The following is a 16,278-nucleotide window of genomic DNA, read 5'->3' as shown; positions in this document are numbered from 1 at the left end:
GCCATTACATTAATTACCAATTACCACCAATTACCGAACTAAGTCCTTAGCATTTTGCGAACGACGGCGGTGGATGGGACAGCGAGATTAATGATGCGCCCATCATGACGTCCGCCAATTCAGATACCGAGCTTTTGACTGAGCATTTCGGATATCCACCTGTCGTCAGTATTCCATCTCCCGTCTCCCATCTTCTAGCGCAGAATATCAATCCGAAGCCGACCCATACTAACTCTCGCCTGGGATATCATAGAGTCTGATCGACGACATAATTAACAGCATAAACATCCTCGCCGAGCGCGCCCTAAACAGCGTCGAGCAGGGCCTCCTTAATGCACCCCCAGCAACCCTCGGCTTCAAGCCCCCCAAAGCAACCCGGGGCAACGGAGGCGATGCGCAGAAACAGGCAATCGACCCGGCCGAGGCGGCCAAGAACGAGGTAGAGTCAGGCACACACCAGCTCGAGACGCTTCTGTGCGCCAGCATCGACCGCAACTTCGACAAGTTCGAGATCTACGTGCTGCGCAACATCCTATGCGTGCGTCCCTTCGACGTGATGCACTGGATGCGACTATCCCACTACGACGGCCTAGACTTATCATCCATCACATCCACAAACTCCCAATCAAGTACGCCCATGTCCACAACCTCGATAGAGACATAGCTATGTCCCAATGAAAGGAGAACAAACCCGCTAACCAAACCCAGACACCCCAACCCTCGACACAATAAACCACCTCCGGCGCAAGCTCCGCGAAAGCATGCGTCTGAACGCCCTCCTAACCGCCGAGCGCGCCCGCAACGAGTCCCTTCTCAACGAGCTGCAATCCCTAATCGGGCTCTCGCCCCCCGTCAAAACCGAGAAGCCATCTCCGACACACCCCCAACCCCCACCCCCGACCAAAAGCCCCTTCGCCTTCCTCCACGACCGCGGGTCCCTCACAGACGGGGGCTCCGAAGCCCCGCTCAGCACCACCACCGCATTCACACTATCCCAAATGCAAGCCCTCCGCGCGCTCTCCGCTTCCCTGCGGAACCTGGCGCCGGATCTAGCACCACCACCACCTGATTCTACCAGCGACCCCGAAGCCATGGACGTCGACGACAACGGCGCTGCTAAGAGCAGCGAGCGGAAGACGTGGCGGCGCGAACGCTTGGAGTACGTCGAGGGCGCGACGAGGCGGTACCTGGAGAATGTAGAGGGACTGGAGCTGGGGAAGCATGGGGAGGTGCGGGATGGGGAGTGGCAGGGCGAAGGGCGCGGGCTTGCTAGAGACGAGGTCGGTGGTTTGGAGTCTGTTATTACACTGCTTGGTGGTGAGGCTGGGGGGAGTGGACCTGCGGGACCGTCGACGACGATGACAGGGGATCGGATGGATGAGTCGTGATGGAGACGCAGGCGTCCGTACATATGTATGGTTGTCTTGTGTGTCGTTTAGTTGCTTCTGCTGCTTGTTCCAATACCTAGGGGGGAAGGGAGAAGAGGGATGGAGTTTGGAGTTTCGTCTTGGAGTTGTGAGGGTTTTATATTTACACACATCTACCGTACCTCGTACAAATCGTGCAATGGGGAGTGATTGGATTCGTTCGTGGTTCATATTCTACATGGTATATACAGCCAGAATCTATATGCCGCTTCTTATGTTTGGATGTACATGTATCTATGCTCTACGGCCTGGAAGTTGATCCAGCTCTAAGAGTCCATGTGTCGCAGCCAGGCGCCAGAATATATGGTCCCATAATTCGACCTTTACCTCGCCGTTTTTATGTTTCTCTTCGTATATGCTTCTCGAGCTCTCGACAAAGTCTCTCGCTTCTTCTTCGAGGTTCTTTTGGATAAGAGCCAGCAGTATCTTCGATTGCGTGTTCAGCGGGGTGATGACGCCGGACCTCGCGAGCTTATAATAGTAATGGAGCGCCCTCTCGGGCAGGCCCGCCAAAGAGTATCCAAGAATGATGCGATCGTAGAAGACGACGTCGGCGTCATCGTAGTCGATAATACGACGACGCTGAAGTAAAGAATCGATGGCATTGATGTCTGCCGGGTCTTGTGAGAAGTAGTAATCGACAAGCATGGTGTAGATATGTTGTGTTAGTTCATAACCTCGGTTCCATAGATGTAAGAGGACATGTTGTACAGCACTCTTGGTCGTTGCGTCCCCCTGGAGCAGTTTATATATTATCTTGGCGTAGTTCTGTAGATTGACCTCCAGCCCAACCTTCTCCATACTTTCCAGAATGTTCGTCACCGCTCTGGCTTCGCCCTCCTGATCGTCCGGGTCGATTTGGGAGAAGGCCACGTCGATGAGGGTCGTGAATGTCGCCGCATCGGCGTTTATGCCACGCTCTTTCATCGTTTCAAAGAGTTTCCGTACGGCTGAGGTGCGCCCCTCCTGAATATAACGACGGAGTAAGGGGTTATATGTATAGATGTCGGGTTCAATACCTTGGTCGATGGCCCAATCTAACAAGTTTTCGGCTTCCGTGACTTGATTTTGAAGCAGGAGCCCTGAAAAAACAGCATTGACAGGCTCAATGGTTGGCTTGATAGCCTTAGAACTCTCGTCTTTTGAGCTCTCTTCCCATAGTTTTACCATCTCCCCTAAAGCCTCGATGGCGCCGAAAGTATCACCACACTCCACCAACCCAGAGATGCGAGTGGTCCATAACATCATATCCAGCTTCATTTCGGAAGCGATAAGTTTCGCCCATACATTCCTGATACCGTTAATATTGTGAGCCTTCTTACAACCATCGAGCATGACGTTCCAGGTCTTCAGAGTCGGCTTGATTCCGACAGAGCGTAGAGTTCTTAAAGCCTGTAATGCTTTTTCAGGTTGATTTAATGCCATCCGAGTGTAAATAAAAAGATCAAAGATATCGGGGTAATTTTTAAGGATCTTAGCTCTCGCCGGCGGGACGTTTGGGTCCGATGTCCCCGGCGGCGCCATAAGAAAGGTCGTCCACCTCCAGTCTACTTCCCTCGTATTCCGAGCTGGAATGGCGAGATGAAGGTGGTACGTAAGCGAACGTTCGTTGATATCTTCTCTATTATCTGGAGGCAATGCATCTCTGGATTCAGCTCCCACAGCAGAAGGGTCTATTACCCCAATTCTTTCTTTCAGATCTTGTTTAATCTTGGTCCATTGGGTCATAACATAATTCTCGAGAGCTGGAAAGCTCTGCGCGACATGGCTTCGTAGAGCAGTCTGACGGTAGTTTACATAGGTAATGAGGTAGCCAACCCTGGAGATAAGACGTGTGGCACGCCTCCTTAAAACTTGATTGGATCGTTGAGGATCGATTAGCAAGGCATGTGTAGCGATGGCGAGGATGGCTGTAGGTGGACCGATTTGATCCATGCGAAAATGCGGAAAAGCTTTGCTAAAAGCTTCAGGGAAATTTCCCTTTTCGGAAAACCTTTTTAAAGAATATTTGTCGAGTCTCGGAAACCAAAACCCTTCCAGGACCTCGTCCTCGGCATTCGCATGCGCGGCGCTTGGTAAGGATAAGACCTTCCAGCATTGAATTAGATCGTTGAGCATATCTTCTTGTGTGATAAGTCCATCCTCGTTAGCCGTCGAAGGATCCATTTCAACGAGTTCCTTCACCAGTGCCCCCACTATCCTATTCCATTTTCGAGGTTGAACTCCCGCAAACTTCGCGTTGTCTAGGAGTATCTCAGAAACTGCAGGTAGTTCGGGGGAACGCATTGCCTCTATTTTAGCATCGTACACATATTTCAACGTCCGTTCTAGTGTGGTGCGACAGGCTGTAGGTATCCTCATATTCAACTCCGAAAGTGTAGGGAGAATGACGGTTTTGAAATGATTCCACACCTTCACTGCCGATTCGCCTTTTATCACCATATGTTCCGATTCTCCCAAATCTTTAGCAATCTTGAAGAGAGCTACCTTCACCTCACTGTTCTTCGATGTGCCAGGTTTTAGTTCTTGGCCGAGGGCTTGCTGTTCGACGATCTGTTTGAATAATGCATCTACCTGTTGGTTCGGATTCCTCGTGGCCATCCTTTTCTTGGGGTGTTGGAATCTCTGGGCTGTGCGAGCCCATTTTATCTTCGCATCGTTAGCCTGATCAGTCATCGTGATCTTCCTGAACCCATATTCTTGTGACTGACGGGGAGGTGGCTTTCTAGAATTAATCCCCATTGCTATATTGATAAAATCTTCGGATGTCGAAGTAGGTTTTGTCGAATATTGCGATATTTGAAGTTGCCATGGGGAAGGATGCGCGCCGCCTTTAGCCGCTACTATGTGGCGACATAGTAGGCAGGCTGGCCTGGGGTCCTTCATAAATCTAGAGGACCGAACCAGTGTTGTGAGGCCGTAGAAATTGTGGAAGCAGTTCGGGATCAAGGTCGAGGTCACAAAGGATATAAGGTTGTCGGCAGTGGTTTATTAAAAAAATTACTATGGATACCGGGGTAGTTGACGTTGTCTTATCGATTACCTATGTGGGCGAAAGCGGTCCGGATCTTAACGCCGATACGCCGATTTAGGGAGCTTCAATCGTCACGGCTGTAACCCCACTATGCAAGTCAACCTCAATGTTAGAAGCGACATCTGAGAGCTTCAATGTTCAAACCTAGTACCTAAATGGTGTACATATGTGTAGGAAGGAACAGTTAACATAGACATAAACATAATTAAATACTCTAGGGTTTTCTCCAAACCTAATTGATCAGCATTTTTCTCTCTCTTATAATTGCAATCATACTCTGGCGCAGTCCGTAGCCCAGCTCCCGAAACAAAGCCTCCACGATTCTACCCAACCCACCTCAAAGCCCTCGCGAAATCCCGACCTTCACGATGACCTCCCTCGTCCCGCGCTCTCCCTACACCGACGATGAACTCAAAACCCTGTACCCACCGACCCTCGAGCTCCAACTCGTCCAAGTCCTCCTCCGACACGGCGAGCGATCCCCCGTATCCGCACGGTTCCAGAACGCCGGCCTACCAGCCTTCTGGCCATACTGCAGCGCAGTGCGACAAATGAAATCCGCCGTTCTCGACCGGCACCACAACCAATTCACAACGATGGAATGGAAGCGGCGTCTCGAAACCTTCGGATCGTCCGACGAGCCGGTACTAGCAGCCGGTCCTGCGGGCGAGCTCGACGGCGTTTGCGAGATGGGCATGCTGACGGACAAAGGGCGCGAGACGACCTTCGACCTCGGCACACGTCTGCGCGAGCTATACGTCGAGCGTCTCCGCTTCCTACCGCCCGTGCTGCTAGACGCCGAGGCCATGTACCTGCGCGCAACCCCGATCCCGCGCGCCCTCGACTCCGTGCAAGAGACCTTCACGGGGCTATACCCGGCACACACACGCGCCCCGGCCTTCCCCGCCCCCGCGATCCTGACCCGCGCGCCCGGCGATGAGACCCTCTTCCCCAATGACAGCAATTGTCGGAGGTTCGCGGCGCTGTCGCGGGCGTTTGCGCAGCGCGCGGCGGACCGCTGGAACGACACGGAGGAGATGGCGTATCTGACGCGGCTGTGGGGGAAGTGGATGCCCGAGGACGCCCCGCGTGTCGCTGTGGATTCCCGGCCGCGGCTTAGTGGTATTATGGATACCATTAACTCGACGCTGGCACACGGGCCTTCGACGCGACTGCCTAAGGAGTTCTACGATCCTAAGGGCCGTGAGATCATCGAGAAGATCGGCGTTGAGGAGTGGTTCGCTGGTTACAAGGAGAGCCGCGAGTACCGGGCGCTCGGCATCGGTGGGCTGTTGGGCGATGTTGTGGGTAGGATGGTCGGAAGTGCCGAGCGTTCAACCGCGGACGGCGGGTATGAGGTTGCGAAGAAGCTCGAGAGTAGTACCTTGAAGGAGGGTAAGGGTGCTACACCCGTCCGGTTCGGGCTGAGCGGATGCCACGATACAACGTTAGCCGCGGTTCTCGCCAGCCTAGGCGCATACGAAGGCAACAAGTGGCCGCCGTACACAAGCCACATCGCCATCGAGATGTTCCGAAAAGCAGGCGACCCCTCTCAACAAGGCAATCCAGCAGGAACCAAGTCCAGTTGGTTCGGGTCCTGGGGCTCCTCCACGAAGCCGGGAAACCCTCCCTCAGGCACCATTGGCCGTAAGCGGAGCGAGGAGCTGTCACCTGCGGAAAGAGCGAAATTGCAGGACTATTATGTGCGGCTACGGTTTAACGACGAGGTTGTTACGGTGCCAGGATGCCGGGCCCCGGGTAAGCATCTGGAAGGAGATGAGAGTTTCTGCACGCTGGTGAGTTTGGCTTCCCAGCCTATTTTCTTGAGTACAAATTCAATGGTAGGGGTTCGTTAGTATGTAAGAGGCAGCCCCGTTTCCATCGGGGTTAGACGACAGATATTCGTAAGCTGACAGCCATGACTATCTAACCTCGTAGGACGCATTCAAGGCTATCGTCGACAAGTTCGTCCCGAACAACTGGAGACAGGAGTGCAGAGCCAACATCAAGGGCCCTGTGTTCCCCTCTAAGCCCGAGCCGGCTGGCTATTAACGATATATGCTAAGTATAGGCGAAATAGTTGGGTGAGAACAAGCCATCCATAAATTTGGTGGGAGACCGGTGAGAAGAGATGGAGTACATATGCATGTTTTGTGGCTGCTCGTTGCTTTTTCATAGCGCCTGTGAGGAATAAGACCTGCATAGGTACCTGTACATTCACGATCGGGTGGCTGCTTATATGAGGTGAGGTTAAGTATTAGACAGGCCAGCATTAGTTCTCTAGCATTTACATCAATACAACATTAGATAACTCATGGAAATTTGGGTGTTTAATACAATGCCATTGTTCGCAAAGCCATTGTTCACATATGTAAGTGACAGTAAGAAAAGGGGCATGTGAATTTCCGTACCTACGTAGATATCCCAAAGCCACATTTAGTCCTCCAAGCGTCAAAGATCATGCATATACAAGACATGCACATTTCGGAACAGTTTAGGGCAGTTGTTATATTGCTTGTTATTACCCTCCCAACCCCGTCTAAGACTTCATATTCTATGTGATGACAGCAGAGAGCTGAGGACGCTAAGGATACCACTATGCCATTAACACCCTCAGGATTAAAATCGCCGTCAGCCACATCTCTTTCCATATCCATCTCTTCATGCCTCAACTATGACGGAACTGCGACCCACCCATCAAATCTGCTCTAGATCTCGTTTTCAGAGACAAAGCTCTTTCTTCCTAGCGCGTGTCCAACTTCTCAAAATTAGGTCTTGCGATTGATGTGGTCAACTGTTGACCAACATCCAGCCGGTGTTTTCTCTTGGTAGGTTCGTGACCGGGGAAATTGTTCAAGAGAGTTTATAAAGATCATACAGCAAGACACAACCATAGCCGTGGAAATCTGAATGAATAACGCCGAAGAAAATCAACGCAACGATTACAACATATTATTTTTCCCTAGTACTCGTCCCTAGAGTAGCTGTGCCACATCAATTGGCAACCTCCTCCTCAACCCAGCCGTTCAAGCCGCCTTGGATTGCAAGACCAAGTCCTGAACCCATGCCGCCGTAGCTGGCCTGGTACTGGTGACCTCGTCGTTCTCCCTCGGTAAGACCTCCAACGGCACTGACGGGGCTGTTGCCACCGTTCTCATAACCGGGTGCGAAAACTGGCAAGCTTACGGCACGGTTGTGCTGTCCTCGGGGGTTTCCAGGGGCGAGAAGGCCACCAATGGTTGGTGCGCCAGAGGCAGAACCATTCGCGTATCCGTTCGAGATACTTGCTGACTGTCCATGAGAAGAACCAGATCCTAGCTGAGGAACATCAACTGAAAGCTCATTCGGAGAGGATGCTGCGGTACCGAACAAGGCCGCCTGTTGAGAAGCTAGAATTTGCTGTTGCTGATGCTGGTGATGTTGTGCTTGCTGGGATACTTGGTTCAAGTACATGGTCAGGGGGTTGTTGCCATTAGCAAACATGCTTACGCTGTTAGCAGATTGAGGCGAGGTAGGGTTGGTCGGCGAACTACCACTTCCACTACCAACGGGAGGAGGTGAAGCTACACCCTCACCACGGGGAGACTGGGCTTGCTGCTGAAGCTGGCGAGGTTGATTTCCACATCGGTCCTTGCCAAAGTTGACCTTGAACTTCTTGTATTCATCCTTGCTCCTGACAGCCTCGATAGCCTTGATGGCGTTGGCAATGTTGGTAAAGTTGACGAATGCACAGCTCTTTTCACGTAGCGTGTTCACCAACTCAATTTCACCATACTCAGAAAAGTCTTGTCTCAACCTCTCTTCGGTCCAAGTCTCATCCAAGTTACCAATGTAGACGTTACGGGATGCGCCACCGCTAACGGCCAACGCAATGGCCGGCGGAAGAGCACCAGAGTGCTTTCCCCAACCAATCTTCAGACGGCGGTTGTGAATCATCAAGCCTTGTAAGTTACTCAAAGCATAAAAGGAAGCCGCTGCTGTAGGGTCGATGAACGTAACGAAACAAATATGCTTGTCGGGAATGTACCTAATATGGTGAAGCAAACCGCCACGTACAACATTACAAATTTCTTCAATTGTTGTCTCTGGGTGAATGTTACCAAGGTAAATGGTTCGGTTACCCAAGTTGTTGATGCCACCGGCGGTAGTTGCAACCGCAGCGGCCGCAACCGATTGCTGAGCGAGAGCACTGGAAATCACCTCGCGATCCTGGCCTGTTAACATGTGAGCATAACCGGGAGCAATACCAAGGTACTGGGCCGCGTTCTGCTGCTGCGTCTTTGAAACATACGCGCAACGGTCTTTACCGTAGTACACGCGACGAGGTGATTGCCACTTAGGCTCCTGTGGCAATTGCTGAACAGCCTTCATAGCATTGGCGATTGACAAGAAATGAACAAAGGCGATGTTCTTCTCTCGGACGATCTTGATTGTATCGATAGCACCGAACTTTCCTAGATCCTCACGTAGCTCGTCTTCAGGGAGATCTTCTGGCAAGTTTCCAAGGTAAACATTTCGAGATGCTCCAGATTGCTGAACAGCCAAGGCGACTGACGTAGGGACCTGGGAAGGTTTACCCCAACCGATCTTGATGTCTTGTCCCTTAATGCAGAGCTTCTTCAAGATAGCATCCGAGTGGAAGTGGGTGGCGGCATTTGCGTCAAGGAAAGAGATGAAGGCGCAGTTCTTATCGGGAAGTAACCGAACCGACTCGATCTGACCGCTCCTAACGTGACCAAGAATCTCTTCAGCGGAAGTGTCAGGGGGGATGTTGCCAAGGTAGACAGTCCTGCTAGTTCCAGTAACCATGCCAGGACTCATTGTTGGTGATTGAGGCTGCATCTGCATACCGTTCATGTTGTTGAACGAACCGTTAGGAGACTGCGGTTGGAAAAATTGCGGGGCACCGTAAGTAGAGGGAGACACGATCGATTGGTAAGTCTGAGGGGACATGTTCTGCTGAACAGGGCTCGTCATACCATTCTGCTGTTGCTGATTATGCTGCTGGCTGTGTTGGAAGGCGGACAAGTTCTGGAACTGAGGACTGTTGAAAGCAGCAGGGGTACCAGGTTGGAAGGGGCTACCGAGAAGCAACTGGGACGGAAGCAAAGGAGTGAACTGCATGTCGAAGCCAGTACCAGGGGTGGTCATGTCTTGTATGTTGTTCTGAACAGGGGGATTCAGCTGCTGTTGAGTGTTGATCGAAGGAATGTTGCCACGGCGCGGATGTCTGTCAGCAAAGCCAGAGATGTTGGAAGTGAAAGCACCGTGAGAGAAACCAGTATCGCTATTGGAAGGCTTGGACGTGTGACCATATCTTCCCCCTGAGTTGGCGGCAGGGCCAGTGGGGATGCCACCAGGTGCCGAAAGGTCCTGCATCCCGAGAAGATGAGGAGGGACAAGGCTGTCCCGCGAGACGTGTGATAGAACCGCCGTTTTGAAAGATTAGACGTGCCCCGAAATAGGCACGAGGGCAGAAGGCAGAAATAGGATCCGATAAAAGCACGGGATCCTAACGAAGCAAGTAACGTTGGCTATTATAAGAGCTGTTGACCGAGCAAAGTGGAAACGGAACAACTTGTGTATTTGTCCAAACAATAGTTTAGTTGAATGATAATGGGTATCTCTAGTTGAAGAAAGAGGTACCACCGAGTAAGATGGATATCAGTATATGCAGCAATAAGTCGGTGGTATCTCGTCAAGATTACGCGCAATAATCGAATCGGCCGTGGGGTTTGAAGAATATCGAATAGTACAACAGTCCGACTGTTATTTTACCTAGAGCTGGCCAGGATAAAAAAGCAAGGCGAGTGATGAGCTACTTCGACGAGCAAGTCTCCGTCCGGTATAATTGTACTTGTCCTTTGATCTGGGGTTGATGATCCGGCTACGTCGAACAAAGACGAGACGAATATTTATTCCTCCAAAGCGAGCGAACGGGTGATCTGCAAGAAACGAGTGTCGAGGAGTTATGGGTGGCTATGAAGCTAACAACAAAGCTTTTGTCGTCGATTTCTTATAAGGCTTGGACCTTGAAGATTCGCTACGGTTTAAGCTGGCGCAGACAGGATCGAATTGATGGATATACTAGCTGTCCCTGGGCGGAAAAAGGGAGGGAATCTTGGCGGTGAAAGTTTATAAAGAATATTAAGAAAGTATAGCGAATGAGCGTAGGTAATAAAATGCTAGAAAAGATCCCGGAGATTATGAAATCTTAGGGAGCTCTAGGAATGAGAGGGTAAAGAAGGATTGGATAGGTAAGATACAAGAGGTAGAATAAGGATGAAGAGGATAAGGAGTAGAGGTGAGGTAGGGGAAGAGAAAGAGAGAGACTAGACTACTCCGTTGAGAAGATGACTGGAAGAAAGGTACTGGAGGGAGGAAGTGAGAGAAGGAGAACGGAGCAAGGAAAAATGGAGGAAAATCATTGGACGAACTGGGTTGGTGCAGATTGCCAGAATGGCCAAAGCCAAAATGGGGGGCGCTAGTTTTAATGAACAGCCTGCAGCTGCTAAACCCATTTTGAACCGCTTCCAATCTTCCTACCAATGTTCCTGCCGTACCTACACCTACCATCCAGCAGTTGCATCCACTCTTTTTTTTTTTTTTGTTCTTTGTACATACAGTACATAGTACCATTTAGGTAACGCTCTTAAGGACAGGGGAAGGGATGGTCCCTAGACGGGAATACGTATAAAGTTAAGATGAGAGGTAACTGTGTCATACTAGCAGATATGTAAAGATACTCCTGTCATTAATGTTAATATTTCCTTTAAATTCAATCCCTCACGCGACTTATGCCCATTAGTTTCAGGACAGGGAGGTGCTAGGGGCAGGTTAGGGGCTGCTATTTTCATACGCGTGTGCACCATCTTATTAGTCTAACAGCTAACAATTAGAAAACGTGTGAATTTACATACGAAGCCAAGTCAATCCGATGTTAGTTTGACACAATTAACTATCATAGTTCGACCTTTCTAACAATCGCCTCACCGAATGTCAAGATTCAGCCTCATCTCAACGTTTCGTTTCTCATTAGGCTAGCTAATTGAGAGCATTCAGGTTGGAAGATTTAATGGGATAATGAGATATTGGGATATTGGATATTATTCGGTCCGCCCAGCATTGAAGCCCCATCCAATCCCCATGCTACGATATTTCCAATAACTTAACAACCACGGGAACCAATTTCAACCAATTGACAGCATTTCAAGATTTCAATTCTGAAAAATTGAATCCATTTCAGGGTCACCCAAATATCAAAGAGTTTCTAGAAGAATTGTTCCATCGTCGACGTGCGAAGCCGAACCCAAAGACTAGGGTTAGACAGGGTCTAGACACGAGTCTCAGATCATCGTCAAAAACGCTATGCATGTTGAGATCAGGGGAAGATGACAGCAGCAAATGCATGCAAACTCGGTCACCATATTATTATCTTTTCTGCCCGCATTCACCCCTTATTCAAAACGGATCATTCGTCATTCGCTCATATATAGAAAAAACGAGAATTACCAGATTTCAATATTCATTTTCTTCGTACGTATTCAAGTCAGCAACTCATTTTCCCAATTGGACAAGAACGACCTTGTACTGTAGCTGTTTAAAGATTGATGTTATTCTTGGCTCGCTAGGTCTCGTGGGGTCGGACCATAGGCGACCATCTCGATTTCGAATTCCTTCCTCCTGGGACGGGACCCGGGTCTAACCTTATCAATTCTCTTTTTGGACTTCTTCAACATTCATATCACACGTTGTCGTTCGTCGAAGGTACTAGGCTAACGTGACCTCGAGACGATTATTCTCCGCGTTCAGGGTCTCGTTAGGGTCTTGTAGCTCTGTACATAGCTCTGTAGCTTACCTGTGCGCCCATACGACATGAAACTCTGAAATGTCGTCGTATCATCGTCTAACCTCCCCGCATAGCCTCCTGCAATATTAGGCTTTTAACGGCCGGAGAAGAGACGTTGTGCCTTGCATTGCCATGCCTCATGTCTCATTAAGATAAGTACGGAAAGTGTACATAATAAATACAAGAAATAGGGATCGTAATTGTGCCAATTGCGATGCAAACAAATACCGCGCAATAAGAGTGAGGACGAATAATTGATATTGAACAGCATGGACATAATTCTTTCAATATGGCATCATCCGTTCTCATTTCCAATTTCGACAATTGCAATTGCTTGATTGCGCTCGAAATGCAAGCCAAGACAAAAGCCCCTATTTCCCAGCTAAAAATTCCCGATTGAAAAAAATAATGAGACCAAACTCTCACCTTCCCCACTCCGACCAAGGCGGTCCCTGCGGCGCGCTACGGCAAGGTACCCGAGGTGCGCAATATTAGCGCGAATCAAATGCAGTACGACCATGAAGATACGCCTCCTTTACTTGTACCTTTTGTACTTAAATGTGTACGAAGCGCATGGATATACATGAAATTAGTACATACAGGTACGAAATATCATTGATTGGGGGGATATTGAACATTAAGCACTGTTTAGTTTGATCCTTTACCGTGGTATGGATCTGGAATTGATCTTTGAACTTTCCATTTTTATCCCAAGCTCCTAAAAACTGACATCAGAAGATCGAACATCGTGTTGCTAATACCTCAATAATACGGAGAGGCTTCAGTCGTAATACCGTACTAATGGATACGTAGCAATTGGCTACATCACAGAGCTTTGATTGGTGGCGGCGGATTCGATTGACCTATGATCTGCAAGGATATGTCGAAATTTATTAGACAAAAAAAAGCCTTCTGTTCTACACGGCTGCACGGCCTACACTCTCTACATACCGCCAGTCGTATCCAATAATGTGATATGTGTAACTCCCAAATTTCGAGCAACTTCCTGTGCATATGCGGTGGGCATCTTCTTAAGACGCCGCCTCTATCCGGCAGACTTTATTTTTATCCTTTTCCACCTTACCCCAGCGGTTTGGGAGGTTACCAACGTCACCCGGAGGCTTACCCGGGCCAATCTTGCTGTGTACCAAAATAGGGTGAAATATACGTAATCCGATCTGAGATGAGAATTAAAGGAGCCTATTCGACTTCCCCCTCTGATGTCAGAGAGTAGGCAATTATGGTATATCTGATCGGATAGGTCCTAACATAATACTGTAAGTACCAAAAACAGATAACTTACGAGCGAGATCGTCTACTCCGGAGGCAAACCCAACATCGAACCCCTACATGACCAGCCACTCACAGGGTCATATACGATAACCTATGGTTTGCCTAGAAGAGTCGGTCACAAGGAAACCCTTTCAATCGGATGCCTTTCATATTGACGTGTCCTATGATGGACAGTCTATCCTGCAATACCTAGTCTCAGAAAGCAACGGCTCGATTTCCATAAGCTTGACCGCTTTCCCCAACGCCAATCACGTCCTGCTCCGGATCCACCTTATGCATCTTCCTTAGTTATTCCGACCTCAACGCCGGTAACCTCGGCCCTAACCCTAAAGAGCCAAGAGAAGATGCGAATTGATACCGCTCAGGGCTTGCATCGTCCCATGAAGCGGGGATACAAGCAAGTCGTGCGAACGGTGTGCTGGTTGGCAATCCAAGCAAGGAATCGTTCAAGTCCGAGACCGTATCCACCGTGAGGCGAGGTACCGTACCTACATATACAGTTAGTTTCTAACTGAAGTCATGCGTTTTTGAAGAATCAAACTCACTTTCGCTGGTCAGTGTACCAGTAGTAGTCCTTGGAATCGATGCCCTGCTTTTTATACGCTTCAAGCAATTCATCGTATCCTTCCATTCTCATACTGCCACCAACAATCTCGCCGACACCAGGCATCAAACAGTCCACACTCTCGGTCACACGTAAATCTGAAGGGTCCTTCTTCATGTAGAACGCCTTGATCTCTACCGGGAAATGCGTTAAAAAGATGGGTCGGTTGATGATGTCCGTCATCCGACGCTCAGCGGCCTCGGCGATATCGTCTCCGAATACGTGGGGGTTTCCCTCCTCGTTGGGTATAGGAGGATCTTGGGCGTTGAGCCAATCGATAGCATCGCTGTACTTCATGCGCAAAAATGGGCGAGAAGGCTTCTCGAAGGTAGGGTTAAGCTCCTTCAAGTGTGCAGCGATGGTGGGGTTAGCCAGAACGATGTCAATGACACGGCAGATAACCTCCTCAAGATGGTCTAGCAGATCGTTGAAGTCAATGTAATCCAGCTCGGCCTCGACGTGGGTGTACTCGGAAAGATGACGACGGGTCAAACTCTTCTCAGCACGGAACGATTTCTCAATACAGTAGACGTCTCCTAGACTGGGGATAACGGTCTCGAGATATAGTTGAGACGATTGAGTAAGGTATGCCATCTCATCATAGTAGGGCGCACTAAAGAGGGTAGCGCCACCTTCAACCTGGGTCTGGACCAGAGCAGGCGGCGAGACCTTGGTGAGTTGCAGATCTTCGTAGACCTTGGTGAATGCTCCCTCCACGGCTGCACGGATTTTCATGAGCGCAGAAGCGTTCTCACCTCGGAGGACCAGGTGTCGGTTGTCAAGCATCTGGGCGTCCCACTGGTTCTGCTGGGCAGATACCTTGTTGGTGATGGCATCCTCGTCACTTGGCGACGCACCTAGAACCTCATAATAATCGACATGTAGCTCTCGGTCATCGGGGGCTGTCTGTCCGGCAGGTACCTTGCGCATCTCACCATAAAGTGCGAGCGAAGTTCCTTGGGCAAAGGTTAGGGCATCGTAGGTCTTGGTCAGGTCACCAGCGGCCAAGATACATTGCAGCTGGCCATATCCGTCGACCAAAGTGATAAAGGTAGCCTGCTTCTGTACTCGTAACCGGTGAATTCGTCCGAATACCTTAACTCGTGTGCCTTTGTTATCGCCTTCTCCAAGCTCAATATCCTTACGGCTGATCTTGATCTTGAGAGGTTTCGGTAGTGACTCATCCTGTTTGATGACAATCTTTTTCGCAGCCTCGAGGGTTTGCTGCCTCTGCTTCTTAAGTTGTTCCTCGGCGGCGGCTGCAGCTTGCTGCTTCTGAACCTTCTTTTTATGAGCGTCAAGTGCTCCCTGAGCTTTCTTGACGGCGCTTTTGGCGGGCTCCTTCCATAAGAGTCGGACGGAGGGGTCTTCGTCGGTGCCAACAGGGCCAGTAACGGAGGCTCGAATTTGGTATTGAGGTGTGGGCTTCTCGAAGTGCTGGATGTAGGCATAGGCTAGCGACTTGTAGGGCTTGAACTCTGAACCATCAGCAGTTTCGTCATCTTTGCCTGCGTCAGTATCAATGAAGGACTTCTCGTCGTTCTTGACCCGTTGGGCCAATTCTTCAACAGCGGCCATGATTGCCCAATCTATGCAGAGCGATTATGATCGTAGTTGGAAAAGAAAGGATGGGAAACAAAGCAGAGGGCGAAGATTATGTAGCAAGTCGTGACTGCGAATCCGATAAGCTTCAAACTATTATATTCCAAATTAAAGTATATGGAATGTGGTGAAGTCTAAAGTGGTGGTTGATAAAATGGAAGGTGGGTTGGTGGGTTGGTGGGGTTAAAATTCCAATAGATCTTGGATCAGTTTTTGATAGCGGGGGAACTGGTTCATTCTAATAGCCCTGAAGGTAGGTAACTTTAACAACAACCATTTTGACTCATCCTTTTATTTACTCCTAATTGCCTACTCAATAGAACACTAATTATCCGGTGCGCTTCGTCCCGTCCTTTTTGAGTCACCCTCATTCTCCAATCAATTGGATTGATATTGGTTTCAGCGATTACCCCGTAAGATAAGGTCACCTAAATAGGTACCAAAGGCTGTGTGTAACCTGAAGCAACAG

General features: G+C 49.6%; 5 protein-coding genes across 5 annotated transcripts; 2 read left to right on the top strand and 3 right to left on the bottom strand.

Annotated features, from left to right (window-relative positions):
* Positions 1–104: 104 nt before the first annotated feature.
* Positions 105–1,388, top strand: GGS22DRAFT_186035 (Mis12 protein-domain-containing protein; the record flags this gene model as incomplete). The annotated part of the gene is made up of 3 exons (XM_047964398.1): positions 105–164; positions 254–629; positions 709–1,388. The coding sequence occupies 3 exons, from the start codon at positions 105–107 to the stop codon at positions 1,386–1,388; spliced, it is 1,116 nt and encodes a 371-aa protein (XP_047821034.1).
* GGS22DRAFT_156414 (uncharacterized protein) lies at positions 1,254–4,402 on the bottom strand. The gene has a single exon (XM_047960365.1). The coding sequence runs from the start codon at positions 4,311–4,313 to the stop codon at positions 1,662–1,664; it is 2,652 nt and encodes an 883-aa protein (XP_047821033.1). The 5' UTR covers positions 4,314–4,402; the 3' UTR covers positions 1,254–1,661.
* Positions 4,403–4,576: 174 nt separating this feature from the next.
* Positions 4,577–6,775, top strand: GGS22DRAFT_156413 (phosphoglycerate mutase-like protein). The gene is made up of 2 exons (XM_047960364.1): positions 4,577–6,257; positions 6,400–6,775. The coding sequence occupies exons 1-2, from the start codon at positions 4,830–4,832 to the stop codon at positions 6,511–6,513; spliced, it is 1,542 nt and encodes a 513-aa protein (XP_047821032.1). The 5' UTR covers positions 4,577–4,829; the 3' UTR covers positions 6,514–6,775.
* Positions 6,776–7,286: 511 nt separating this feature from the next.
* Positions 7,287–10,252, bottom strand: GGS22DRAFT_106053 (uncharacterized protein). The gene has a single exon (XM_047957807.1). It carries the CDS (start codon positions 9,838–9,840, stop codon positions 7,456–7,458), a length of 2,385 nt encoding a protein of 794 aa, XP_047821031.1. The 5' UTR covers positions 9,841–10,252; the 3' UTR covers positions 7,287–7,455.
* Positions 10,253–13,927: 3,675 nt separating this feature from the next.
* Positions 13,928–16,048, bottom strand: GGS22DRAFT_106042 (asparaginyl-tRNA synthetase). Its single transcript, XM_047957806.1, has 2 exons — positions 14,149–16,048; positions 13,928–14,091 (listed from the first exon to the last, which is right to left on the bottom strand). The coding sequence occupies exons 1-2, from the start codon at positions 15,783–15,785 to the stop codon at positions 13,965–13,967; spliced, it is 1,764 nt and encodes a 587-aa protein (XP_047821030.1). The 5' UTR covers positions 15,786–16,048; the 3' UTR covers positions 13,928–13,964.
* Positions 16,049–16,278: the final 230 nt, after the last annotated feature.

The sequence above is a fragment of the Annulohypoxylon maeteangense genome (assembly GCF_022496945.1).
Source record: "Annulohypoxylon maeteangense strain CBS 123835 unplaced genomic scaffold GGS22scaffold_4, whole genome shotgun sequence".
Classification (NCBI taxonomy): Eukaryota; Fungi; Ascomycota; class Sordariomycetes; order Xylariales; family Hypoxylaceae; genus Annulohypoxylon; species Annulohypoxylon maeteangense.
Note: the sequence above shows the minus strand (reverse complement) of the source record. Positions and strands in the feature narration are given on the sequence as shown.

What these genes read in the sequence shown, in the direction of transcription:
- GGS22DRAFT_156414 (XM_047960365.1), bottom strand. Translation starts at nt 4,313, where the DNA reads ATGAAGGACCCCAGGCCAGCCTGCCTACTATGTCGCCACATAGTAGCG.
- GGS22DRAFT_156413 (XM_047960364.1), top strand. Translation starts at nt 4,830, where the DNA reads ATGACCTCCCTCGTCCCGCGCTCTCCCTACACCGACGATGAACTCAAA. An exon ending in ATGAGAGTTTCTGCACGCTG is followed by an intron (nt 6,258 to 6,399) that starts GTGAGTTTGGCT and finishes CTAACCTCGTAG; the next exon opens with GACGCATTCAAGGCTATCGT.
- GGS22DRAFT_106053 (XM_047957807.1), bottom strand. Translation starts at nt 9,840, where the DNA reads ATGCAGGACCTTTCGGCACCTGGTGGCATCCCCACTGGCCCTGCCGCC.
- GGS22DRAFT_106042 (XM_047957806.1), bottom strand. Translation starts at nt 15,785, where the DNA reads ATGGCCGCTGTTGAAGAATTGGCCCAACGGGTCAAGAACGACGAGAAG. An exon ending in TGGTACACTGACCAGCGAAA is followed by an intron (nt 14,092 to 14,148) that starts GTGAGTTTGATT and finishes CTGTATATGTAG; the next exon opens with GTACGGTACCTCGCCTCACG.